Source organism: Hemiscyllium ocellatum, chromosome 11, assembly GCF_020745735.1.
Source record: "Hemiscyllium ocellatum isolate sHemOce1 chromosome 11, sHemOce1.pat.X.cur, whole genome shotgun sequence".
NCBI lineage: Eukaryota > Metazoa > Chordata > Chondrichthyes > Orectolobiformes > Hemiscylliidae > Hemiscyllium > Hemiscyllium ocellatum.
In genome coordinates, this window is record NC_083411.1 from 11618380 (window position 1) to 11645960 (window position 27581).

At 44.6% G+C, this 27581-nt stretch overlaps 1 protein-coding gene across 1 annotated transcript; it reads left to right on the plus strand.

The window, feature by feature from the left end:
• Positions 1 to 935: 935 nt before the first annotated feature.
• On the plus strand, positions 936 to 22486 carry LOC132820097 (lysozyme g-like). Its single transcript, XM_060832016.1, has 5 exons — positions 936 to 961; positions 3617 to 3703; positions 11849 to 12045; positions 15381 to 15519; positions 22192 to 22486. Exons 1-5 carry the CDS (start codon positions 946 to 948, stop codon positions 22323 to 22325), a joined length of 573 nt encoding a protein of 190 aa, XP_060687999.1. The 5' UTR covers positions 936 to 945; the 3' UTR covers positions 22326 to 22486.
• The last annotated feature ends 5095 nt before the right edge of the window (positions 22487 to 27581 follow it).

Sequence of the window (27581 nt, forward strand, 5' to 3'; positions counted from 1 at the left end):
TGTCCAAACCTCAGGCAGTAATCTGAAAATTATTAACTTGGAGGCACTGCTTTCGAATTTAGTTCCTAAGTGTTGAAATTCTTTCAGCAGAACCTCCTTTCTAGTCTTATCAATGTCATTGGTATCAATGTCTATAACAACCAGTGGATCCTTTGTCCACCTCAATCAAAGTTCTTCTCCAGTCATCAGGAAATTTCCTTAACCCTGACACTTGACAAGCAACAAGGCCTTTGGAACACATGCTCATCACTACATCAAAAGGGCTTAGACGCCAAATTATACAATTAGACTTTTCCTTACCACTACTACATTCCCGATTCCTTTAGCCTTTTGAATGGCACCCTGCATCATGGTGAACTGGTCAGTTTGCTCATCCTTCCTGCAATCTCCATCTCATCCATACAGCTTGTAGGAACCTGGTACCTGCTGGACAATTGTGAGGTGAAGACTCTTCACATGTGACTCCCTGCATTCCATATCTACCCCACTTGCAGTCAGCTGCCCTAACCCCACACTGGTCCATAACCACAGACCAAATTTGAATTTAAATTACCCAGAGGTGTGTAGGCTTTCTGAAGTAAAGGGTCTAGCTAACTATCCCCTTCTCTAATGTTGTGCAATGTCTGAAGCTCAAAATCCAGCTTCTCGACACGGATCCAAAGGTCTCAAGTTGCAAACATTTACTAGAAATGTGTTCATCCTAGATTGATTGGTGTTCAGCCCAGCACACATCACCCCTCCTGCCACAACTATCATATTTGATGGAATTGGTAAGTTACTGCTCTTCACACTTTACAGTAAATCTTTCTTTAAAAATAGGGGAGAACTTGAGTGTGAAAAGATTCTGAATAATTTCCAAGAGCATTCCATTCTGATCACACATCTGGTATTTGTGTAACTTCCAGCCACAGCCCAGCTCATTTGATTTCCAGTGTGACAGCAGCAATGTGCACAGTAATTGGTGAGTATTTCTTCTGATATTCCATTCGGCATTCATATTTCAAATTAATGTTAAGAGTCAAAATATGCAATGGGTAGCATATTCTGATCAGTAAGTTCAAGAATTGTAGGATAGACAGGTAGGGGGCTGCAAGAACACAGCAAGCCAGCAGCCGGAGGTGGAGAAGTCGATGTTTCAGATGTAACCCGTCTTAAGGAGGCAAGCATTGAGAATCTTAAATGCGAGGATAGAACAGACAGATCAAATGCCTTGTTCCTGTACTTTTGCTTTTAATGCCATTTTCTATGCATTAATTTGAAAGTTAACATTAAAATGTAATTTTAAGATGGCGGGAAATAATGTTTTACAAGGAGTAAGTACTGTTTCTGTACTCTCATAGCTATGAAACTGATGAAAGAATTTACTCCAATAACAACAATTCTGGCTGAAGTCAATTGCCCAGCAGAGTCAAAAGTCCCTTTCCCCTCCAAAGGTCCCCTTCTCCTCCAAAGGTGTCACTCCTCATGGCATTGCTCTACGCTAAAAGTCACACTGTAGTTCCCTCCTCTGCCCTGACAGATACAGAGGGGCAGGGAACGTTAGCAAGAAGCAAAGCTACTTCAAATGCCCCTATAATCTGTAATACAGAAGGAAAAACATTTGGGATATGGACGGGAGGCATGAAATGATGAGGAGGAAACAAAGGGAACTCAGGATGTTAGCTCATTTCTTTGTTCTCTTTACTGAGCCAGTCAGAGAGTATTAAGCACTCGCCAGTTTCATGCTGTCCTATACTTTTGCACTTATCATTCCAACTTTATTTGGTATGGTAAAGGAGAACATTGGGTAACTAGTTGTATAGTCTCATTATGCTACACTGGTCACAACATTTGTGTGAAAAGAAATGCATGTGCAAGTGTGGAAGATTGAAAGTTTGTAGCACTGGATGTTGCAGTAACAGTTGCTCAATGATGTTATGTACAATTTACACAATCAATAATCATGGCAGTGATTTAAATGATGCTCTTTGATACAATACAGTGATTCACAGTTTTTGGAATAAATCTACAAGTTTCTGAAACTGTTGCACAAATGGATGAAAGAATATATGACATTTTGGGAAAGCCTACAGTCTGTAGGCTGCATTTATGGCATGCATATCAGTAAATCTAATCCCATCGCTGAGGGATTGGTTAATTGAGTTTATGCCACCCTCGCTAACCCCCATACATTTGCCACTACAGGTAAGTGCCAAGATTGCCCAGTGATTGCACCAGTAAAAAATGAGGTCTGCAGATGCTGGAGATCACATGCTGAAAATGTGTTGCTGGTTAAAGCACAGCAGGTTAGGCAGCATCTAAGGAATTTGTGCTTTAACCAGCAACACATTTTCAGCAGTGATTGCACCAGTCCAGCCTCTTTAGATCACATGACATTATGTTGGCAGTTGATCTGTCTGCTTTATCTGACGGTCTGTGCATCCCATAGCCCTGAAGTTTATAGGCAACAGGAGCTGAGATGGATCTGGCAGCCATGTTGGTTCATTGTCCCTTCCCACGACAACACAGATTGGGGCATCTTGACAATGACACAGTTGGAAAAGGACAGGAACATAGGTGGATAGGCAATTTCCATGATTAAAAGTCCAATTACAGACAATGTGTCAATATAGATTGACCCCACCCCATTACGATCGAGGCACCAGCAACAAAGGGAGGTAACCTCCCAGTGATAATACAGGAAGTAAGGATTTTTGAGGTAAAGCGAGTCACCACTAGGGATGTCAGAGCTAGCAACCCAACTTCCTCCAGCACGGAATCTCCTCTAACAATCGCCCACCACCCCCAACCCCATTGCCTTGAAGAGGAACAGGCTGCTGTACCTCTGGTCAGTAACCAAAGCTTCCCCAACTGCACACGGGGACAACTTGGAGGGGTCTTGTCATGAATTGCATCCCCTTTGTCCAACAATCAGGGTAACCTTAATTTTCCATCCAATATTTGAAACATCCTGGAGTTCACTTGTACTGATTAAAAGTTATATTTTAAAGGCAACATTTAATAAATAATGCCACTCCCTGGCTCTTCCCTCATAGCTCTACTAATTGTTAATCTTTGAATTTTTAATGAAAGGTGATATACAGAGTGTCATATAGAGCAGACAGGACATAAGATAGAGAGAAGCTGTTCCGCGCATACAAGGAGTGAGACGGCATCGATCTACAGTGCTGCGCAAACAATTTCAGAAAAATCTTTGTCACATAGTTTGTAGTTAGGGTATGAAATGCACTGTCTGGAAGTGTGGTGGAGGCAGGTTCAATTGCAGCATTCAAGGGGTGATTATTTGGATTGTGAAGCTGCGCAGGAATATGGCGAATGGGAAGGAAATTGGCATTAAGTAATAGAACTGGAGCAGGCACAATGGGCCAAGTCACTTCCTTCTGTGCTGTAACACTTCAGTGAGACTGTATCTCCACTGAGAATGGAGATGTTTCTTCTGCTTGACTAGAGTCAGTTACCTCAATGTGGGGAGCACTCCTGGGTCAAATACTCCCCAGAAGCTGCTTTAGCCTTCACCTCACTCAGGATCAGAGGATACATTATGGGCACTACTGCTGCATTTGCTTGGTGTTTGCCACTTTTCCATAACTCAGCCATTTTATCTTCATTGTGCTAGATACCTCCATCTATGGTGATATCACAAAGGTTGATACAACTGGTGCTTCTGATAAAACAGCAAAACAGGACAAGCTGAGTGTAACAGGTGAGGAATCAACATAACTTAACATTTCCATGATTGGTATGCATCTGCAATGTATAGGGATACTTTGAAAGTGAATTCCCATTCACAGTTGTTTTATCAAGTTTTACTCATTCTGCAATTTGCATTCAAAATTGAGACCTTTATTGGAAAATTATGTTGGTCCTATCAGGAATTCTTTTGAACATAGTTTTAATGAGATGATGCATGGGCTCACAATCTGACCATTATCCCTTACCCACAGCACTATCATTTACATGGTGGCTCAGTGGTTAGCACTGTTGCCTTACAGCACCAGGGTTCCCTGGTTCGATTTCAGCCTCAGGCGACTGTCTGTGTGGAGTTTACATATTCTCTCCAAGTCTGCGTGGGTTTCCTTTGGGTGTTCAAGTTTCCTCCTGCAGTCCAAAGATGTGCAGGTCAGGTGAATTGGCCATGCTAAATTGCCTATGGCATTAGGTGCATTAGTCAAAGGGAAATGGGACTGGGTGGGTTATTCTTCAGAGGGTCTTTGTGGAATTGTTGGGCTGAAGGGTCTGTTTCCACACTGTAGGGGAATCTAATCTACATTGAGAGATAAGACTGACTCAGGCCTTCCAGTTGTATTACCACTACAATAAACCACTTTGTTGCCAGGCTAACATTTCTGTTGTTGTGGTTCTGTTCGCCGAGCTGGAAGTTTTTGCTGCAAACGTTTCGTCCCCTGGCTAGGAGACATCATCAGTGCAGTGGGAGCCTCCTGTGAAGCGCTGCTTTGATGTTTCTTCCGGTATTTATAGTGGTTTGTTCTTGCCGCTTCCGGGTGTCAGTTTCAGCTGTCCGTTGTAGTGGTTTGTATATGGGGTCCAGGTCGATGTGTCTGTTGATGGAGTTTGTGGTTGAATACCATGCTTCTAGGAATTTCCTGCCTGTTCTCTGTCTGGCTTGCCCTATGATAGTAGTGTTTTCCCAGTCGAATTCATGTTGCTGGTTGTCTGAGTGTATGGCTACTAGGGATAGCTGGTCGTGTCGTTTTGTGGCTAGCTGATGTTCATGGATGCGGATTGTTAGCTGTCTTCCTGTTTGTCCTATATAGTGTTTTGTGCAGTCCCTGCATGGTATCTTGTAAACTACATTAGTTTGGCTCGTGCTGGGTATTGGGTCCTTTGTTCTAGTAAGTTGTTGTCTGAGCGTGGATGTTGGCTTGTGTGTCGTTATGAGTGCTAAGGGTCGCAGTAGTCTGGCTGTCAGTTCTGAGACGCTCCTGACGTATGGTAGTGTGGCTAGTCCTTTTGGTTGTGGCATGTCCTCGTTCCGTGGTCTATCTCTTAGGCATCTGGTGATAAAGTTGCGTGGGTATCCGTTTTTGGCGAATACCTTGTATAGGTGTTCCTCTTCCTCTTTTCGCAGTTCTGGTGTACTGCAGTGTGTTGTGGCTCTTTTGAATAGTGTCCTGATGCAGCTTCGTTTGTGTGTGTTGGGGTGGTTACTTTCATAGTTTAGGACTTGGTCTGTGTGTGTTGGTTTCCTGTGTACCCTTGTGGTGAATTCTCCGTTAGGTGTTCTCTCTACTAACACGTCTAGGAACGGGAGTTGGCTATCCTTTTCCTCTTCTATCGTGAATCGGATTCCTGTGAGTGTGGCGTTGATGATCCGGTGTGTTTTTTGTATTTCTGTGTTTTTGATGATTACAAAGGTGTCATCTACATATCTGATCCAGAGTTTGGGTTGGATTTGTGGTAGGGCTGTATGTTCTAACCTTTGCATAACTGCCTCTGCTATGAGTCCCGAGATTGGTGACCCCATGGGTGTTCCGTTGATTTGTTCGTATATCTGATTGTTGAATGTAAAGTGTGTGGTGGGGCATAGGTCCAGTAGTTTCAGTATGCCGTCCTTGTTGATAGGTTCGGCCTCCTGTGTTCTGTTATGTATGTCCAGTAGGTTGGCTATAGTTTCTCTGGCTAGGGTTTTGTCAATTGAAGTGAACAGTGCCGTCACGTCGAATGAGATCATGGTTTCTTCTTTGTCTATGTGTGTATTCCTGATGATGTCCAAGAATTCCTGTGTTGATTGTATGAAGTGTTTGGATCCGCTGACCAGGTGTTTCAGTTTTTGTTGTAGTTCTTTGGCCAGTTTGTATGCTGGTATCCCTGGTAGTGATACTATGGGTCTCAGTGGGATGTCTGGTTTGTGTACTTTGGGTAGTCCATAGAATCTGGGGGTGTTGTTGCTTTCAGGTTTCATTCTTTGTAGGTCCGCTTTGGTTATCTGTCCGTTTTTTTGTAGATTCCTTAGTGTGTTGTTCATTCTATTGGTGAGTTGTGGTGTGGGGTCGGAATCCTTCCTTTGGTAGGTGTTGGTGTCTGCGAGTAGTTGTTGTGCTTTATTGATGTAGTCTGATTTATCTAGGATGACCGTCATTCTGCCTTTGTCTGCTGGTAGTATGATTATGTTCTTGTCATTTTTCAGTGCTTTCAGTGCTTCCCTCTCCTTGGTGTTGACGTTATGTGTTTGTCGTCTTCTTATCATCATAGGTACGACCGTTTGTCTCACTGTTTGTTGTGTCTTTTCTGTCAGTCCATTGTTCCTGAGTGTGCATTCTAGTGCTGCTAGGAAGTCTGCTGTGTTGGCATCCCTGTGGTTGTATTTAAGTCCCTTGGCAAGTATAGTTCTTTCCATGTCTGTGGGAGAGGTTTTTAACCCAGGTGTGTGTTGTAGTGTCCTCCTTTTTGTGTGTTAGTTTGGACATTTTTTCTTTTAGTGCCGTTTTTTTGCGCAGTACACCAGAACTGCGAAAAGAGGAAGAGGAACACCTATACAAGGTATTCGCCAAAAACGGATACCCACGCAACTTTATCACCAGATGCCTAAGAGATAGACCATGGAACGAGGACATGCCACAACCAAAAGGACTAGCCACACTACCATATGTCAGGAGTGTCTCAGAACTGACAGCCACTCTACTGCGACCCTTAGCACTCATAACGGCACACAAGCCAACATCCACTCTCAGACAACAACTTACTAGAACAAAGGACCCAATACCCAGCACGAGCCAAACTAACATAGTTTACAAGATACCATGCAGGGACTGCACAAAACACTATATAGGACAAACAGGAAGACAGCTAACAATCCTCATCCATGAACATCAGCTAGCCACAAAACGACACGACCAGCTATCCCTAGTAGCCATACACTCAGACAACCAGCAACATGAATTCGACTGGGAAAACACTACTATCATAGGGCAAGCCAGACAGAGAACAGCCAGGGAATTCCTAGAAGCATGGCATTCATCCACAAACTCCATCAACAGACACATCGACCTGGACCCCATATACAAACCACTACAACGGACAGCTGAAACTGACACCCGGAAGCGGCAAGAACAAACCACTATAAATACCGGAAGAAACAGCAAAGCAGCGCTTCACAGGAGGCTCCCACTGCACTGATGATGTCTCCTAGCCAGGGGACGAAACGTTTGCAGCAAAAACTTCCAGCTCGGCGAACAAAACCACAACAACCGACACCCGAGCTACAAATCTTCACTCAGACTTTAACATTTCTGTCCTGGGCCAGCCATAGCATTCCAATGAAACGCAACACAAGCAACGTTTTACGTTTTTGCATGTGTTTAATGTGTGGTCTTTCACCTCCTCCTTCCTCACTGTCAAAAGGTGAAGCAGTGTTTTACTTACACTTCCTTTTGTCTAATCTACTGCAATTGCTACTCATAATGTGGTCTCCTTTACATTGGCAAGATCAAAAACAGACTGGGTGAGTCCTTTGTGGAATGCATCAACTCTGTCCAGAGGATTGTGGGCCTGTCACTCATCCAACGAAAAGCTAGAGGAACAATCTGCTCATTTTTTTCTCACTATTTCCAGCCCTTTCAATTCTGAAGAAGAGTTACTGTCGCCAAAACATTAATTCTGCTTTCTCTGCAGAAAGGCGGGCGGCACGGTGGCACAGTGGTTAGCACTGCTGCCTCATAGCGCCTGAGACCCGGGTTCAATTCCCGACTCAGGCGACTGACTGTGGGGAGTTTGCACGTTCTCCCCATGTCTGCGTGGGTTTCCTTCGGGTGCTCCGGTTTCCTCCCACAGTCCAAAGATGTGCGGGTCAGGTGAATTGGCCGTGTTAAATTGCCCGTAGTGTTAGGTAAAGGGTAAATGTAGGGGTATGGGTGGGTTGCACTTCGATGGGTCGGTGTAGACTTGTTGGGCCGAAGGGCCTGTTTCCACACTGTAAGTAATCTAATCTAATCTAAAAAAATTGCTACCAGACCTGCTGAGTTTCTCCAGCACTTTCTGTGTCTGTATTGAGAGACAAGTCAGATAACCATAGACACCTGGGCTTGGCATTGGGTACTCTAACCTTTCAAATCCTGACCAAATCCTTAAAGGTGGTGGCAAACAACATAGTCTGTGCTTTATTAGCTGTTTATCTTAAAATACTGTACTCTAATGTAATCTCCAGGATCCCAAACTCCCTGTTCCCCAAAAACTGGTCCTTAATATGTTCATTGTTGATGAGGAATAAATGTGTCCTTTGTAGTAAGAAGATAACCGGTAGTCAGATATGATTTGGACAGAGGTTGGATTGGGACTTGGCTACATTTTTATGCCTTCACATCTCCACCAGAGTCAGACACAAAAGAACGCGTGGTGAATGACTGAGAGCTGTCTGAACCTTCAATCACGTTAAGGGGAGGGTAATATCATTGGACATGTAATCAAGAACTAGCTGTTTGGATACAGAACTGGCTCAAAGGTAGAAGACAGAGGGTGGAGATGGAGGGATGTTTTTCAGACTGGAGGCCTGTGACCAGTGGAGTGCTACATGGATACGGTGCTGGGTCCTTTACTTATTGTTATTTACATAAATGATTTGGATGCGAGCATAAGAGGTACAGTTAGTAAGTTTGCAGATGACACCAAAATTGGAGGTGTAGTGGACAGCGAAGAGGGTTACCTCAGATTACAACAGGATCTGGACCCAGTGGGCCAATGGGCTGAGAAGTGGCAGATGGAGTTTAATTCAGATAACTGCGAGGTGCTGCATTTTGGGAAAGCGAATCTCAGCAGGACTTATACACCTAATGGTAAGATCCTAGGGAGTGTTGCTGAACAAAGAGACCTTGTAGTGCAGTTCATAGTTCCTTGAAATTGGAGTCGCAGGTAGATAGGATAGTGAAGAAGGCGTTTGGTATGCATTCCTTTATTAGTCAGAGTATTAGATTAGATTCCCTACAGTGTGGAAACAGGCTCTGCGGCCCAACCAGTCCACATCGACCCTCTGAAAAGTAACCCACCAGACCCATTTCCCTCTGACTAATGCACCTAACACTATGGGAAATTTAGCATGGCCAATTCATCTGATCTGCACATCTTTGTGACTGTGGGAGGAAACCGGAGCACCCGGTGGAAACCCACACAGACACAGGGAGAATGTGTAAACTCCACACAGACAGTTGCCCAAGACTGGAATCGAACCTGGGACCCTGGTGTGGTGAGGCAGCTGTGCTAACCATTGAGCCACTGTGTCACCCCAAAGTACAGGAGTTGGGAGGTCATATTGCGGCTGTTCAGGACATTAGTTAGGCCACTGTTGGAATATTGTGTGCAATTCTGGTCTCCTTCTTCCTATCAGAAAGATGTGAAACTTGAAAGGGTTCAGAAAAGATTTACAAGTTGGAGGATCTGAGCTACAGGGAGAGGCTGAATAGGCTGGGGCTGTTTTCCCTGGAGCGTCAGAGGCTGAGGGGTGACCTTATCGAGGTTTACAAAATTATGAGGGGCATGGAAAGGATAAATAGGCAAAGTATTTTCCCTGGGGTCGGGGAGTGCAGAACTAGAGGGCATAGGTTTAGGGTGAGAGGGGAAAGATATAACAGAGACCTAAGGGTCAACTTTTTCATGTGCAGGGTGGTACATGTATGGAATGAGCTGCCAGAGGATGTGGTGGAGGCTAGTACAATTGCAACATTTAAGAGGCATTTGGATGGGTATATGAATAAGAAAGTTTTGGAGGGATATTGGCTGGGTGCTGGCAGGTGGGACTAGATTGGGTTGGGATATCTGGTTGGCATGGATGGGTTGGACCAAAGTGTCTGTTTCCATGTTGTACATCTCTATGACTCTCTGACATCCATGAACAAATTTATAAGAAGCCAGAGAACTGGACGAAAAGAGTACAATTTCCAATCATTTATTTGGGATGGTGGGGTCAGTTTTAATTGTCACGTTGAAAGCATGTGTTTTCTGAAGATTGAAGAAAACTTTAAGTGCAGGCGTAGCTGCCCGAATGGAAAGGCTGGGACACGGGCTGTTCCAAAATAGTTTCATGAAACAATTGGCTGTTAAAGTGATACCCGAGTTTTGGTTACTGTTTTGACAATGATTCAAATTTAGCCAATGACTTCAAATTATGCCCAGGATACTAAAACTCAATTGAGTTTGAAGTTATTGTTTTAATGACATTGGACCAATGAGAAGGAATGATGTTGGGGGTATAAAAAACACAGGCCTTTTGAAAATTGAGCAACCGCCACGAACAGCAGAGGAACTACTACAGAGCCGGAGACCTAACTGCCCATCTAAAATCTTGCTCTCAAAGAAATTAGGAGACACACTATATCAAAAGGAACCTTTTCTTGTAACTCATACTCACAGCAAACAGAAAGTGGGAGATCAGCAGATGGAAGACTGAAGACATCAGAGAACCCAGAGACTCTGTGGACATGAAAATAAGTTAATGTAACATCTAATAGTTGTCTTATTGGAACAGAATGTTAATAGGTTGTGTTCAGTTAGGTGAAAAAATGTTCAGATTTTTAATAGTGCTGTTTATTTCAGGACTGCAAGGTGGTTCAGTGGTTAGCACTGCAACCTCACAGAGCCAGAAACTGTTCAATGTTCAATTCCACTCTGTGTGGAGTTCACACATTTCCTGTGTATCTGCATGGGATTCCTCTGGGTAGTCCAGTTTCCTTCATAGAGTCATAGAGTCATAGAGATGTACAGCATGGAAACAGACCCTTCAGTCAAACCTGTTCATGCCAACCAGATATCCCAACCCAATCTAGTCACACCTGCCAGCACCCGACCATATCCCTCCAAACCCTTCCTATTCATATACCCATCTAGATGCCTCTTAAATGTTGCAATTGGACCACCTCCACCACATCCTCTGGCATCTCATTCCATATACGTACCACCTTCTGCATGAAAAAGTTGCCTCTTAGGTGTCTTTTATATCTTTGCTCTGACACCCTAAACCTATGACCTTTAGTTCTACACTCCCCGACCCCAGGGAAAATACTTTGCCTATTTAGATTAGATTACTTACAGTGTGGAAACAGGCCCTTCGGCCCAACAAGTCCACACCGACCCGCCGAAGCGCAACCCACCCATACTCCTACATTTACCCCCTACCTAACACTACGGGCAATTTAGCATGGCCAATTCACCTGACCCGCACATCTTTAGACTGTGGCAGGAAACCGGAGCACCCGGAGGAAACCCACGCAGACACGGGGAGAACGGGCAAACTCCACACAGTCAGTCGCCTGAGTCGGGAATTGAACCCGGGTCTCAGGCGCTGTGAGACAGCAGCGCTAACCACTGTGCCATGGTGCTGCCTTATCCATGCCCCTCATAATTTTGTAAACCTCCATAAGTTCACCCCTAAGTCTCCGACGCTCCAATGAAAGCAGCCCCAGCCTGTTCAGTCTCTCCCTGTAGCTCAAATCTTCCAACCCTGGCAACCTTCCACAGTCCAAAGATGTGCAGATGAGGGTGGATTGACCATGCTAAATTGACAATAGTGTTCCGTGCATTAGTCAGAGAGAAATGGGTCTGGGTGGGTTAGTTTTCAGAGGGTCGGTGTGCACTTGTTGGGCCAAATGGCCTGTTTCCATACTGTAGGGAATCTAATCTTCCATTCGGAAAATAAGTTATCTTTCTTTACATATTGGAAATTAGGAGGTATCTTTCACTCCCTCACACTGTTAACAGATTACGAGGTGAGGCAAATTTTTCTGGACGTTTAGTTTTAATTAACAGAGACGTAAGATTTCTGTCTCTGATGGTTACAGCACACAACACACAGGTTAATGCCAAGTGCAGTGCATTGGATTTTTGGTTGATATTTCTTTTTCAGGTGTTGCTGCCTCTCATAAGATGATGAGCATGGATTTGAACAGAGTGAACAAGTACAAGACTTTGATCGATAAAGTTGCCTGTGCCAACCAGATCGATCCAGCCATAATTGGTGCTCTCATCTCCCGGGAATCCCGTGGTGGCAATGCCTTAATAAATGGATGGGGAGACAACGGAAATGCTTTTGGTCTCATGCAGGTAGGCAGCAAGTCACTTTACAAAACCCTGTAAAGCAGATCTACATAAATACACAGATATTAGGAACAGAGTTAGGCTATTCAGCCTTTCTAGAAGAGTCTGGGCATTCAGATGGACCATGGTTGATCGGATTGTGACCTCCGACTCCATATTCCTCCTTCAATAACCAGTGACTCCCTGATCATGTAATCCATTATAAACCCAGCTATGAGTGCACACAGCAGGTCAGAAAGCATCTGAGGAGCAGGAATGTCAATACTTCATCAGGAATCCTTCAGCTGGCTTCCAGCATCTGCAGTCTTTATTGTTTCCTCCTCAAACCCAGCTGCGAGCTAGGTTCGATGGTAGATTTTCTGTTTCTGCTCAACCATGGAGGGGGAAAATTGGTGTGAAAGCAGTGATTGGGTATGACAATGATGCAGTGCCCTTCCACACACCAAAGACAAAACGTGCAAGTTGTTCCTTGATTCTGGGGCATTCATGAGGCTAAGGTATGGAGTTACATAGAGGAAAGTGTTTCATTGATGTGAAAAGAGTAAGGAATAGTTTATTTCTTTTCAAAATGGATATTCTAGAGGAATGAGTAGATCATTAAATACCATGTCCTAATTACAATTATACAAGGCATCAGCCCACAGATCAGGATCATTCTTGGGTTGAAGTCATTTGAAAATATAAGCATAGATTCATATATTGAATTTTGCATATTACAATCCAGCTAGCTGTACCCTCATATTGGAAACGCAGGTGCATTTAAATATACAACGTGCAAAAGTGCTTTTAAGTTGCAAGATATCAGAAGAACTAAGCAGGATTCCTTCTTGATTTTCTCATTTTCTCTTAATTCACTTCATAGGTCGTGACTCATTTTAGTTTCACCCTGTGAGGTGAGCAGAGGCATGTTGGTAAAATGTTGAAAAAGATCCTTCGTGCATTGTTACCAGCAGGCGAGTAGGTTTGGAGTTACTGTTTTCAATGGCATTTTACTTCTAGTCATTCATTCCTGGTGTCAGCACTGAAGAAGGAATGATGAAAAGGTGCATTCCTCGGACTGTGGTTGCACCCACAATACTATTAGCAAGGGAGAGCCAAGATTTTCACACTGCAACTGTTAAGGAATGGTAATATAATTCTAAGTCAGAAAGATCTGTGACTTTGAAGGGGAACATGCTGGTGCTTGTATCACTTGTATCTGCCCTTGTCTTTCTAGATTGTAAAGATATATTGTTGAAGAAGACTTACTGAGTTATTGATATGTGTCATCAATGGCACACGAATAGTGAATGAAGTATATTTTAAGATGATGTTAGAGATAAATATTAATGGATTCTTTTTTGCAGACAAACTAGACCAAGCACCCTTTTAGAAATGGTCCCATGTCTCTTTTGGGAAACATCATGAAACTCTTGAGAGAGAGAAATTGCTCTTTTGGGAGAGTTGAAGGTAACATTGATAGGAATAAAAGGGAAATAAACGCATTGAATTTGTCAAGTGGAGTGGAGCTGTTAAAGGAAGTCAGGAGGCGAGCTAGAGAAGAAGCGTTGTTGAGTGTGTGGAACCTTCACAGGATAAAGAACAGCAGAGGTCCTTTGCAGGTCTGGGACAGTATGACCCTGATCTGGGATAGGGCTGACTGCAAGGAGAGTAGGTGACAACACATGTCTGAGAATTTGGAACAGAGGATCCGAAAAAATGTTGTCAAGGTGTCAGGACATTAAAATCTTTGCTATTTAAATTTTTGAAAAAGGAAACTCCATAGCATTAAAAAGAACAATGCTTGCCATTTCATTCTGTCTGTTGACATAAGCCTGGGGATTATCATTGCAGGATTAAAGCTGCATTTTATAACCTATCATTATCTCAGTGGGATCTTTGTCAGTTCAGAGTTTGATTGACAGCTCCAAGTGCTTGTTAATTCTCCATATGAGTACAGATGCATTTTCTTACAAGGATTTAAAGATCATTGCAATAAATTAATTTTTTTAATCAATCGAAGCACTCTTTCAAATGTTGTGGATTCATCAGTTTGAATTTTAGAATTTAATTTAATTCCATCTCAGATCCTGAGATGTAACCACTTCGCCTCTGTTTTGGAGCCAGGGAGGTAGTGACACCAGATTAAAAAACTGATCAACACACAGCAAAATCATAAACCATCAGGCAAAGGTCAGTCCTTCAGTGACAGCCTGCATGACAGAAATATCAACGACATGAGTAAGCCATTCAATCTAGTCAGTTTTCCACATTCAATGAGATTGTGATAGATCTATATCTCAGCATTATCTCTGTATCACTTACATAACAGAATTCCATCAATCCAGTCTTGAAAGTTCCAATTGTCCTGCAACATTTAGGGAAGGCCTTGCCCTTCAGCATTGTTACTGCACTTCTGAGCCAGAAACAAATAATTTTCTGGGGCCTTGTCATGGCACGTAGTGGAATCTCAATTCAATAACAAATCTGGAATTAAGGTGCTAATGATGGACATGAAACTGTTGTTTTTTTTCTCTTCAATCATTCACAGGATGAGGGCATTGACAGCTACTTATTGCCCAGAGGACAGTTGAGAACTAAACACCTTGCTGTGGATCTGTAGTCACATGTAGGCCATTCCAAACTTCCAGCTCAGCACTGTCCCCATGACTTGTTCTACCTGCCTATCTTCCTTTCCACCTATTCACTCCCCCCTCCCCCCCAACACCTCGACCTATCACCCTCATCCCCTCCCCCACTCACTATTGTACTCTATGCTACTTTCTCCCCACACCCACACGCCTATCATTTATATCTCAGCAACTCCCAGGTAAGGATGATAGTTTCCTTCCTTAAAGGAAACTAGTGAACCAGATGAGGTTTTCCAACAATCAATTCACAGTTATCATTCGACTTTTAATTCCAGATTTTTTTTATGAATTGAATTCAAATTCCACCATCTGCTATGGTAGGATTTAAATCCTGGTCCCCAGAACATTGAGTCACTGGATGAGCAGTCCAGTGATAAAATCAGTAGACCATCACCTCCTGATGTTGTTGAATGTCAATAAGAAAAACCCATCTGATTCACGAGTGTCCTTACGGGTAGGAAAATGTATGTCTAACTTACAAGTAACTCCAGATCTGAGCAATGACTCTCAACTGCCCTTGGAAGTGGCCTGGTGCAGACTCTCTGTTTAAAAACAACAAATATTGACCAAGCCAGTCACACCCTCATCTCATGCAAGAATACAAAGAAATCCAGAATACAACATTGAAATCATCCTGATATTTATGTTTGAATGTATTCTCATTGCTCTAAGATCTCTGTGCATGGAAAAGAAATGTAATGTTTATTTCAGGTTGACAAAAGGTGGCACAGAATAGTTGGAGAGTGGGACAGCGTGGAGCACCTACAACAGGCTACTGAGATACTGATAGGCATGATTAAATCAATAGCAGCAAAGTTTCCAACTTGGACCAAAGAACAGCAGCTCAAAGGTTTGAGACTTTTCGTTTACATATAGTCCGATAGCAAGGAATTTATCAATAAGAATTTATTCCAACATTAAAGATGTATGCACTGCCTAAGGTCATAAGTCAGTCATTCATCTCCCCAAGTCTGCCCCACCATTTTGATCTGCCTTATGTCTCAAATGCTGTTATGTATCAACTCCCTCCTATATTTTCAATGGTCTAGCCTTTACATACCCCTGGGGTAGAGAACTCCAGACATTCACACTCTCTGGTGGAAAGGAATTCCTTCGCTTCTCAGTTTTAATGCGTGTTCTGCTGTTCTGTAACTATGTCACCTAGTTTGTGATTCACTAACTAGCAGAAACATCTTCATGACATCCAGCCTATCAGGGCTCCTCCGAATTTGCAATCTGTCTATAAAATTACTCATTATTCTTCTAAATACTAATGAACAGAGGCTTGGCTGTTCTTGTAATATCAATTATTCATACCAAGAATCAACTAATTGAGACGCTGTTGCACTATCTCCTTTGTTAGTCTATCCTTGCGTAAAAACGGGTGACCAAAACTGAACACAGTAGTACAGTTGTGGCCAGAACAAACAGCCTGTATTGTTGTAGTAAAACTTACCATTAAACTCCAACCACCAAGAAACAAAGGTCAAAATTCCATTTGCCTTCTGAACTACTTGTTGAACCTGCACACAACTATTTGTATTTCATGTAAAAAATGAGGTCTGCAGATGCTGGAGATCACAGCTGAAAATGTGTTGCTGGTTAAAGCACAGCAGGTTAGGCAGCATCTCAGGAATAGGAAATTCGACGTTTCGAGCATAAGCCCTTCATCAGGAATGAGGAGAGTTTGCCAAGCAGGCTAAGATAAAAGGTAGGGAGGAGAGACTTTGGGGAGGGGCGATGGAGGTGGGATAGGTGGAAGGAGGTCAAGGTGAGGGTGATAGGCCGGAGTGGGGTGGGGGCGGAGAGGTCAGGAAGAGGATTGCAGGTTAGGAGGGCGGTGCTGAGTTGAGGGAACCGACTGAGACAAGGTGGGGGGAGGGGAAGTGAGGAAACTGGAGAAATCTGAATTCATTCCTTGTGGCTGGATGGTTCCCAGGCGGAAGATGAGGCGCTCCTCCTCCACCCGTCGTGTTGTTATGTTCTGCCAGTGGAGGAGTCCAAGGACCTGCATGTACTCGGTGGACTGGGAGGGAGAGTTAAAGTGTTGAGCCACGGGGTGGTTGGGTTGGTTGGTCCGGGCGGCCCAGAGGTGTTCTCTGAAGCATTCCGCAAGTAAGCGGCCTGTCTCACCAATATAGAGGAGGCCACATCGGGTGCAGCGGATGCAATAGATGATGTGTGTGGAGGTACAGGTGAACTTGTGGCGGATATGGAAGGATCCCTTGGTGCCTTGGAGGGAAGTGAGTGTGGAGGTGTGGGCGCAAGTTTTACATTTCCTGCGGTTGCAGGGGAAGGTGCCAGGAGTGGAGGTTGGGTTGGTGGGGGGTGTAGACCTGACGAGGGAGTCACGAAGGGAGTGGTCCTTGCGGAACGCTGATAGGGGAGGGGAGAGAAATATATCCTTGGTGGTGGGGTCCGTTTGGAGGTGGCGGAAATTACGGCGGATGATACGTTGTATGCGGAGGTTGGTGGGGTGGTAGGTGAGAACCAGTGGGGTTCTGTCTTGGTGGCGGTTGGAGGAGCGGGGCTCAAGGGTGGAGGAGCGGGAAGTGGAGGAGATGCGGTGGAGGGCATCATCGATCACGTCTGGGGGGAATCTGCGGTCCTTGAAGAAGGAGGCCATTGAAACTGGTCCTCCTGGGAGCAGATGCGGCAGAGACGAAGGAATTGGGAATATGGGATGGAGTTTTTACAGGGGGCAGGGTGGGAGGAGGTGTAGTCCAGGTAGCTGTGGGAGTCAGTCGGTTTATTGTAGATGTCTGTGTTGAGTCGGTCGCCCGAGATAGAGATGGAAAGGTCTAGGAAGGGGAGGGAGGAGTCTGAGACAGTCCAGGTGAATTTGAGGTCGGGATGGAAGGTGTTAGTAAAGTTGATGAACTGTTCAACCTCCTCGTGGGAGCACGAGGCAGCGCCGATACAGTCATCGATGTAGCGGAGGAAAAGGTGGGGATGGTGCCAGTGTAGTTGCGGAAGATGGACTGGTCCACATATCCTACAAAGAGGCAGGCATAGCTGGGGCCCATGCGGGTGCCCATGGCAACTCCTTTAGTTTGGAGGAAGTGGGAGGATTGAAAAGAGAAGTTATTCAGGGTGAGGACCAGTTCAGTCAGTCGAAGGAGGGTGTCAGTGGAAGGGTACTGGTTGGTGCGGCGGGAAAGGAAGAAGCGGAGGGCTTTGAGTCCTTCGTGATGGGGGATGGAGGTGTACAGGGACTGGATGTCCATTGTGAAAATAAGGCGTTGGGGACCGGGGAAGCGAAAATCCTGGAGGAGGTGGAGGGCGTGGGTGGTGTCCCGAACGTAGGTGGGGAGTTCTTGGACTAAAGGGGACAGGACCGTGTCGAGGTATTAGGAGATGAGTTCGGTGGGGCAGGAGCAGGCTGAGACAATGGGTCGGCCGGGGCAGGCAGGTTTGTGGATTTTGGGCAGGAGGTAGAAACGGGCGTTGCGGGGTTGTGGGACTATGAGGTTGGAGGTGGTGGATGGGAGATCCCCTGAGGTGATGAGGTCATGGATGGTCTGGGAGATGATGGTTTGGTGGTGGGAGGTGGGGTCGTGGTCAAGGGGGCGATACGAGGAGGCGTCCGCGAGCTGGCGTTTGGCCTCAGCGGTATAAAGGTCGGTGCGCCAAACTACTACCGCGCCTCCCTTGTCTGCTGGTTGGATAGTGAGGTTGGGATTGGAGCGGAGGGAGTGGAGGGCTGCACGTTCTGAGGGTGAGAGGTTGGAGTGGGTGAGAGGGGTGGACAGGTTGAGTCGGTTAATGTCACGCCGGCAGTTGGCTATAAAGAGGTCGAGGGCGGGTAAGAGGCCAGCACGGGGTGTCCAGGTGGATAGGGTGTGTTGGAGGCGGGAGAAGGGGTCGTCAGGGGGTGGGCAGGAGTCTTGGTTGTGAAAGTAGGCACGGAGGCGAAGGCGGCAGAAGAATTGTTCAATATCGCGCCACGTGTTGAACTCATTGATCCGAGGGCGTAGGGGAATGAAGGTGAGGCCCCTGCTGAGGACTGATCTTTCATCCTCAGAGAGGGGGAGGTCTGGAGGGATGGTGAAGATCCGGCATGGCTGGGAGCTAGGACCTGGTGTGGGACTGGAGCTGGGGGTGGGGGCGGGGTTAGGGGCGGGGACAGAGATCGACGTAGGAGCGGGGTTAGACGTGGTGACGTTGCTCGATGTGGGGGCGGGGTCAAGCGTGGCGGGGGGTCATGCGTCGTGACGGAAATAAGCGTGGGGGCGGGGTTACGTGTGGTGACAAAAGACGGCGTGGGGGCGGGGTTATGCGTGGTGACGAAGGTTTGCGTGGGGGCGGGGTTACGTGTAGTGACGAAAGACGGCGTGGGGGCGGGGAAACCTGAGGCGTTGTGGTTCTGCAGGTTAGTGATGTCAGTGGGGGTGGAAGTGACTGCGCCGACGGCAACCGAAGGGGCGGAAATGGTTGTGGGACGGAAGAATCGTGGTCATTCCCGGTAGCCACGTGGGTCGCGGGTCCGTCGACGATCATGGAAGTGGTTGTCTGTGCGGTGGTCACCGGGGCAGTTGTTTGGGCGGCAATCGCGGAGGCTCCGAGGTCGGTGGGGACGGAAGTGACGTCACGGTTGGCAGCGGTCGTTGGTGCCGCCGGCGCTGTAGCGGCCACATGTGTAATGGCGTCCGACAGGCCGATAGAAGATTCTGGAACAGTTGAGGGACCACGAGTGTGGGGGTAAGTACATGAAAGTTTTTGGTACTTACTGTCTTTAATCTCTGATATGGCTAGGAAGAACTGTTTGTTTAGTTTATGGATTCTTCTGTAGATGAAGAACAGCAGGGGTCTTTTGCAGGTCTGTAAGAGTGTTGTCCTGAGCTGTGGTAGGGCTGATTGCAGTGAATGTAGGTGGCGACGCATGGCTGCAAGGGTGGAGCGGAGGATCCGGAGTGAGGTCTGTTGCTGGAGGCTTCAGATTTGTTGTAGGTACAGGTTGTCCAGGTTGGGTCCAAATTTTGTTGGTTGGAATGTAGTTCGGAGTCCGTGTGGGATCAGTCGGTTCCGTAGGCAGGTGCTGAGGAAGGAGATGTGGCTGTGGTAACGAGTCTGTTTGAGAACGTGGCTGAAGAGCTTCAGTGCAGAGGAGATGACCTGGGGGGTGCAGTGAGAGAGAGACTCACTGAAATCCTTGTAGAGGGAGGAAGAGAGCTTCTTCAAGGAAGGCATCCTTGCAAGAGGATTCGCAGTAGGTTAAAATCTTCCTCTGAGCTGAACTTTCTTTAGTGATACTGTGCTTTTTTATTCTTCCTTCACAGTACATGACCTCACACCTCCCCACATTCAATACCATCTTTATAGCCATTCACTCAACCCATTCAAATCTCCTTGCAGACAACTCACATTTTCATTACGCCCTCCTTGTATTATCAGTCAACATGGATTTATGACAGTCTGTATCCTCTTCCAAATCAGCATACAGACAGTAAATAATTGAGGCCTAAGGACTGATCCTCGTGGCATTCCAAGTGTTACATCTTTCCAACCTGAAAAAGACCCATTAATCTCAACTCTCTTTTTTCCTTTGTGTTACTCAATGCTTAATCCATTATCCCAATTTTGTGAGCTTCTACCTTTGCAATAACCTTTTATGTGACATCTTCAAAAATGCCTTCTGGAAATACAAATGCATTACATTGAGCGGTTCACCTTGATCAACTCCTCAAAGAGCCCAAAGATATTTGTCAAATATGATTTTCTTTTAACAGAACTATGGTGACTCTGGTTGTATTATGCTTTTCTCAATTCCCTACTATTTCTTCCTTAATAATGGATTGTAACATTGTCCCAATGACAGATATTGTTTGGATAGCCTATTGTTTCCTGTTTTCTATTTCCCTCCCTTCTTGAACAGAGGTGTTACATTAACAGTTTGTCAATCTGCTAGAATCCTCCCAAAAACTAGTGAGCTCTGAAATCTTCCTTTCACTATCTCTACCGGCACTTCCTTTGAAACTCATAGAAGCGGGCTTCAAGTCTTCGTGACTTGTCAACCTTTAGTACCATTAATTCATCAAATACTTCTTCTTACATGATAAAGACTGCTGTAAAACCTTTTGTAATATTGGCGTTTTGCTTGTGTGTTACTTTGGGATATTTGTAATATCTGCTATTGGGAAAACCAATCTGAAATCTTGGTTTTAATTACCTTCCATTTCCCTGTTATTAACCCCAAATTGCATCTTGCAAATCCCGCACTTACTTTAGCTAATCTCTTTCTTTGTATATACCTGGAGAAGCTCTTACTACTTGCTGTTATTTTATTAACAGTTTACCTTCGTAATGAATTCTCCCCTGCTTTTCAGTCATCTATCGCTGTTTTCTCAAAGAAGAAGCCCAATCCTTCAGCCTACCACAATTCGTTGCCATGTTGCATGTCTTCAGGTTTGATTGGTTGCTCTCCTGGACTGGCTTTGTTAACCATGAGTAGTTCTTCCTTCTCATTAAGTCCTTCTTTTTGACCAGGATAAATTTTTGTTCAGCATAATGAAATAACCGTTTAAATGTCTGCCATTGCTCATCCGTTGATTTCCCTTTCAGTTCATTTAGCAACCCACTTTAGATAACTCTTTCTCCATATCTTTTTGATTGTGTTTATTTAAATTGAGAACACTGTATTGAGACCTAAGTTGCTCACTTTCAAGGTGAATTTGTAGTTTTGCCTTGTACTGTTTGCTATTCTTTAGATTATTCTTAACCTCTTATTAAAGCTACCTCATTAAACATTACTAGATCTAAAATAGAGTCGTACAGTCATACAGCAGTTGTGCAATGTATTGGTTTAAGAAATGATCCTTGATCTCAAAAAACTTGCTTCAATGTTACCCTTGTTCATCTGATTTATCTAGACAAGATGCAGATTTAAATCGACCATGATAATTGTAGTATCTTTCCTATATGTGTGTGTGTATATATATATATATATATATATATACACACAGAGTCATCGAGAGGTACAGACTCTTCAGTCCAGCTCATCTATGCCAACTGGATATCCTAAATTAATTTAGTCCCATTTGGCAGTTTTTGGCCCATATCTCTCCAAACCCTTCCTATTGATATACCCATCCAGACGCCTTCAAGTGCTGTAATTGTACCAGCCTGCAGCACATCCTCTAGCAGTTCATTCTATACATGGTATCACCTTGTGTGTGAAATTTTTTTTCCCCTTAGGTCCCTTTTAAATTTTTCCCCTCTTATTTTAACCAATGCCCTCTATTGTTGGACTCCCCACCCTCTGGAAAAGACCTTGACTATTTACCCTATCTGTGGCCCTCATGATTTTATAAACTTCTATAAGGTCAACCCTCAGCCTCTGACCCTCCAGGGAAAATAGCTCCAGCCTATACAGCCTCTCCCTATCACTCAAACCTTTCAACTCTGACGAGTTTAATTTTGTTTGATGATATCTCCCACAAAGCACTTCAGGACATTTCACTATGATGCTATTGAATGCATGTTGTTATTGCAATAAATGCATTTTCTTGTGCCTTTATTACAGGTGGGATTTCAGCATACAATGCTGGGCCACGAAATGTTCACACTTATGAAAGAATGGATATTGGTACCACTGGAGATGATTATGCTAATGATGTGACTGCAAGAGCCCAATGGCTGAAGAGTAATGGATATTAATTCCTCATCATTTTTCTTTCCATTGATACTGGTCTATCGCTGGCAATAATTCCCTTAACATTGCAGTCTATAAAACATCAGAATACTTTTTAATCCTCATACAGTATTATTAAGTAAAGTCAATTAAACTTGGATCTCAAAGAGATGTAATCACCTCAAATGCATTGGTAATAAATATAGACATCAAACATAAAAAGTACACTTGTAATTTTCATTAGTGATGTCCATGCAAATTGGGCTGAAAGGAGTAGGGATTATTTAAAAGCAAGAGATTATGTCAAAACCACTTAGATTTGCACTTTCTACTATTTGTTAAGTTAGCTCAAGGTTGAATTTGCCCAGATACATCTAGACTTCATGTCAATCTGGGCCAAGCCAATTGGTGAGACAGAAAATCGAGAGCTGCTCCATTATGCATCGAGTTTATGGATAACTCAATCATACAGGTCAAAGAACTAAGAACAAGACGGCACAGGAACAGGCCCTTCAGCCCTCCAAGCCTGTGCTGACACATTTTGTCCTTTCATACTGTAACTGTTTTCATTTACAGGATCCCATTTCCCTCTATTCCCTTCCTATTCATGTATTCATCCAGGTGCTTCTGGAATGCTGCTGTTGTGTCTGCTTCCACCACCTCCTCTGACAGTGCATTCTAGGCACTCACCACTCTGTGTGTGAAAAATGTGCCTTGCACATCTCTTTGAAGCTCCTTTCTCCCATACCTTGAACCTATTTCCCCTAGTAATTGACACCTCCACCCTGGGAAAATGCCTCATTCTTTCCATTCTATCCATGCCATTTACAATCTTACAAACTTCTATCAGGTCACCCCTCAACTTGCTGCATTCCAGTGAAAACAAACCCAGTCTATCCAATCTTTCCTCATAGCTAAAATCCCCATACCAAAGCGTCCATGTTCTTCTGGTACTGTTGTAACCAGAACTGTATGCAATATTCCAAGTGTGGCTTAACTAAAGTTCTATAAAACCGCAGAATAACTTGCCTATCCTTATACTCCCAATGAAGGGAAACATGCCATAGGCCTTGTTTACTATCTTATCTATCTGCACTGCTGACTTCAGTGATCTATAGATGCACACTGAGATCCCTCTGACATATGGATGGCAAACTGTGGTGTTCTGCAAGGACCAATGTTGAGACCACAATCTTTCACTCTATCCACTAATGATCTAGATGAAGGGGCTGGCATCGGTGCTGGGCCCTCTATTTTTCGTCATTTACATAAATGATTAGGATGCGAGCATAAGAGGTACAGTTAGTAAGTTTGCAGATGACACCAAAATTGGAGGTGTAGTGAAAATCGAAGAGGGTTACCTTAGATTACTACAGGGGTCTGGACCAGATGGGCCAATGGGCTGAGAAGTAGCAGATAGAGTTTAATTCAGATAAATGCAAGGTGCTGTGTTTTGGGAAAGCAAATCTTAGCAGGACTTATACACTTAATGGTAAGGTCCTAGGGATTGTTGCTGAACAAAGGGACCTTGGAATGCAGGTTCATAGCTCCTTGAAAGTGGAGTCACAGGTGGATAGGATAGTGAAGAAGGCGTTTGGTATGCTTTCCTTTATTGTTCAGAGTGTTGAGTACAGGTGTTGGGAGGTCATGTTGTGGCTGTACAGGACATTGGTTTGGCCACTGTTGGAGTATTGCATGCAATTCTGGTCTCCTTCCTGTTGGAAAGATGTTGTGAAACTTGAGGATTCAAAAAAGATTGACAAGGACGTTACCAGGGTTGGAGGATTTGAGCTATAAGGAAAGGCTGAACAGGTTGGGGCTATTTTCCCTGGAGCATCGGAGGCTGAGGGGTGACCTTATAGAGGTTTACAAAATTATGAGGGGCATGGATAGGATAAACAGACAAAGTCTTTTCCCTGGGTTGGGGGAGTCCAGAACTAGAGAGCATAGGTTTGGGGTGAGAGGTGAAAGATATAAACGAGACCTACGGGGCAACTTTTTCACACAGAGGGTGGTACATGTAGGAAAGAGCTGCCAAAGGATGTGGTGGAGGCTGGTACAATTGCAACATTTAAAAAATATCTGGATGAGTATATGAACAGGAAGGGGTTGGAGCGATATGGGCTGGATGCTGGCAGGTGGGATTAGTTTGGGTTCGGATACCTGGTCGGCATGGACGGGTTGGACCGAAGGGTCTGTTTCCATGCTGTACATCTCTATGATTCTATGACTCTGTGACTGAGGGCATTCTAGGTAATTTTGTAGGCAATACAAAGATAGGTAGAGGGACAGGTAATATTGAGGAGATGGGGAGGCTGCTGAAGGATTTGGACAGGTTAGGAGAGTGGGCAAAGAAATGGTAGATGGAGTACAACACGGGAAAGTGTGAGGCCGTGTACTTTGATAAGAAGAGTAGGAGCATGGGCTATTTTCAAATGGGGGAAGAAATTCAGACATCTGAAGTGCAAAGAAACTTGGGAGTTCTAGTCCAGGAGAAAGTGAGGACTGCAGATGCTGGAGATCAGAGCTGAAAATGTGTTGCTGGAAAAGCGCAGCAGGTCAGGCAGCATTCAAGGAGAAGAGAGTCAATGTTTCAGTCATGAGCCCTTCTTCAGGAATGAGGAAAGTGTGTCCAGCAGGCTAAGATAAAAGGTAGGGAGGAGGGACTTGGGGGAGGGGCGTTGGAAATTCGATAGGTGACTCACCTTGACCTCCTTCCACCTATCGCATTTCCAACGCCCCTCCCCCAAGTCCCTCCTCCCTACCTTTTATCTTAGCCTGCTGGACACACTTTCCTCATTCCTGAAGAAGGGCTCATGCCCGAAACGTAGACTCTCCTGCTCCTTGGATGCTGCCTGACCTGCTGCGTTTTTCCAGCAACACATTTTCAGTTCTAGTCCAGGATTCTCTCAAGGTAAACCTGCAGATTGAGTCATTAGTTAGGAAGGCAAATACAATGCTGGCATTTAGTTTGCGAAGACCTGACTACAAAAGCAGAGATCTGCTTCCGAGGCTCTACAAGGCTCTGGTCAGATCACAATTGGAGTATCGTGTGCAGTTTTGTGCTCCATATCTCAGGAAGCATGTACTGGCCATGGACCATGTTCAGAGAAGGTGTGTGAGAATGGTCCCAGGAATGAAAAGCTTAACATATGAGGAACTTTTGAGGACTCTGCATCGATATATGATGGAGTTTAGGAGGATGAGGTGGGGATCTAATTGAAACTTTCAGACTATTGCATGGCCTGGACAGAATGGATGTTGGAAAGATGTTTCAATTGGGAGGAGAGATGAGGACCAGAGGGCACAGCCTTAAAGTGAAGACCTTTTAGAATGGAGTTGAGGAGAATCTTTCTTAGGCAGAGGGTGGTGAATCAAAGGAATTCACTATCACAGAAAGTTGTGGAGGCCAGGTCATTGAGTACATTTAAAACAGAAACAGATAGGTTCTTGGTTGTCAAAAGGATCAAGGGTTACAGGAGAAAGCAGGAAAATGGGGTTGAGAAACTTCACGGCCATGGTTGAAAAGTAGAGCAGACTCGGTAGCCTATTTTCTGCTCCTGTGTCTTATGTCTTATTTCAATACTTCTAAGGGTTCTGGTATTCACTATACAATTTCCACCTCTACTTGGCCTTCTAAAATGCATCACCTCACATTTCTCTGGATTATACTCCATCTGCCATTTTTCTGCCCAATCTTGCTCACTATCAGCAACTCCACCAATGTTTGTATCATCCACAACTTCCTAATTCGACCAGCTATGTTTTCCTCCAAATTATTTATGTGCACAATGAACAGCAGAGATCCCAGCACTGATCCTGGAGTCACAACACTCCATTCCAAAATGCATTTTTCCACCGCTACCCTCTGTCTCCTGTGATGAAGCCATCTTGCCAGCTCACTCCAAGATCATTTGACTTCACCTTCTGTCCTAGTCTGCCATGAGGAACCTTGTCAAAGGCTTTAGTGAAGTCCATGTGAACAACATCAACTGCTTTTCCCTCATCAATCATCTCTGTCACTTCCTCAAACAAACTCAATCAATTTGGTGAGGCATGACCTCCCCCACACAAAACCATGCTGTCCATCATCAATAAGTCAACTTGCTTCTAAATGTGTATAGATCTTGTTCCTGAGAATCTTTTCCAATAATTTCCACACCAGCAGCATGGGCCTTATAGGCCTGTAATTTCCAGGATTATCCCTGCTATCTTTCTTAAACAATGAAACAACATTAACTATGGAATATAATATGGGAAAGTGGGAGGTCATGCAGTTTGGTCGGAAGAATAGGGGCATAGACTATTTTCTAAATGGGGATAAAATTCAGAAATGTGAAGTGCAAAGGGACTTGGGAGTCCTGGTCCAGGATTCTATTAAGGTAAACTTGCAGGTTGAGTTTAGAAAGGCCAATGCAATGTTAGCATTTATTTCAAGAGGACTAAAATGTAAAGCATGGATGTTCGTCTAAGGCTTTGAAAGGCTCTGGTCAGACCACATTTAGAGTTTTGTGAGTAATTTAGGATCCCATCTCTCAGACAGGATGCACTAGCCCTGACGCAGGTGCAGAGGAGATTCATGAGAATGACCCCAGGGATGAAAGGCTTAACATATCATTGAATCATAGAATTCCTAGTGTGGAAACAGGCCACTTGGCCCAACAAGTCCATACCGACCCACCAAAGTGTAACCCACCCAGACCTGTTCCCTGCCATTACTCTACATTCCCCTCTTTAATGCACCTGACCTACACACCCCTGAACACTACAGACAATTTACCATGGCCAATTCACCTGACCTGCACATCTTTGAATGAGGGAGAAAACCAGAAAATCCCGAGGAAACCAATGCGTGCTCAGGAAGAACGTGGAAACTCCACACACACTGTCACCCGATACTGGATCAAACCCGGGTCCCTGGATGAAGACTCTGGGTAAAAATTGGATGAAATTTAGTGGGATGAGGAGGGATCTAATTGAAACTTACAGAATGCTGAATGGCCTGGACAGAGTGGACATTGGGAAGATGTTTCCATTGGCTGGAGAGACTAGGACCCAATGGCACAGCTTTCGAGTAAAGGGAAGACCTTTTTGAACAGAAAAGAGGAGAAACGTCTTCAGCCAGAGGGTGGTGAATCTGTGGAATTCACTACCACAGAAGGCTGGAGGCCAGGTCACTGATATATTTAAAACAGAGATAGATAGGTTTTTGATTATCAATGGGATCAAAGGTTATGGGGAGAAGGTGAGAGAATGGGTTTGAGAAACTTATCAGCCATGAT

What these genes read in the sequence shown, in the direction of transcription:
- LOC132820097 (XM_060832016.1), top strand. An exon ending in GGACAAGCTGAGTGTAACAG is followed by an intron (nt 3,704 to 11,848) that starts GTGAGGAATCAA and finishes TTTCTTTTTCAG; the next exon opens with GTGTTGCTGCCTCTCATAAG. An exon ending in ATGCTTTTGGTCTCATGCAG is followed by an intron (nt 12,046 to 15,380) that starts GTAGGCAGCAAG and finishes TGTTTATTTCAG; the next exon opens with GTTGACAAAAGGTGGCACAG.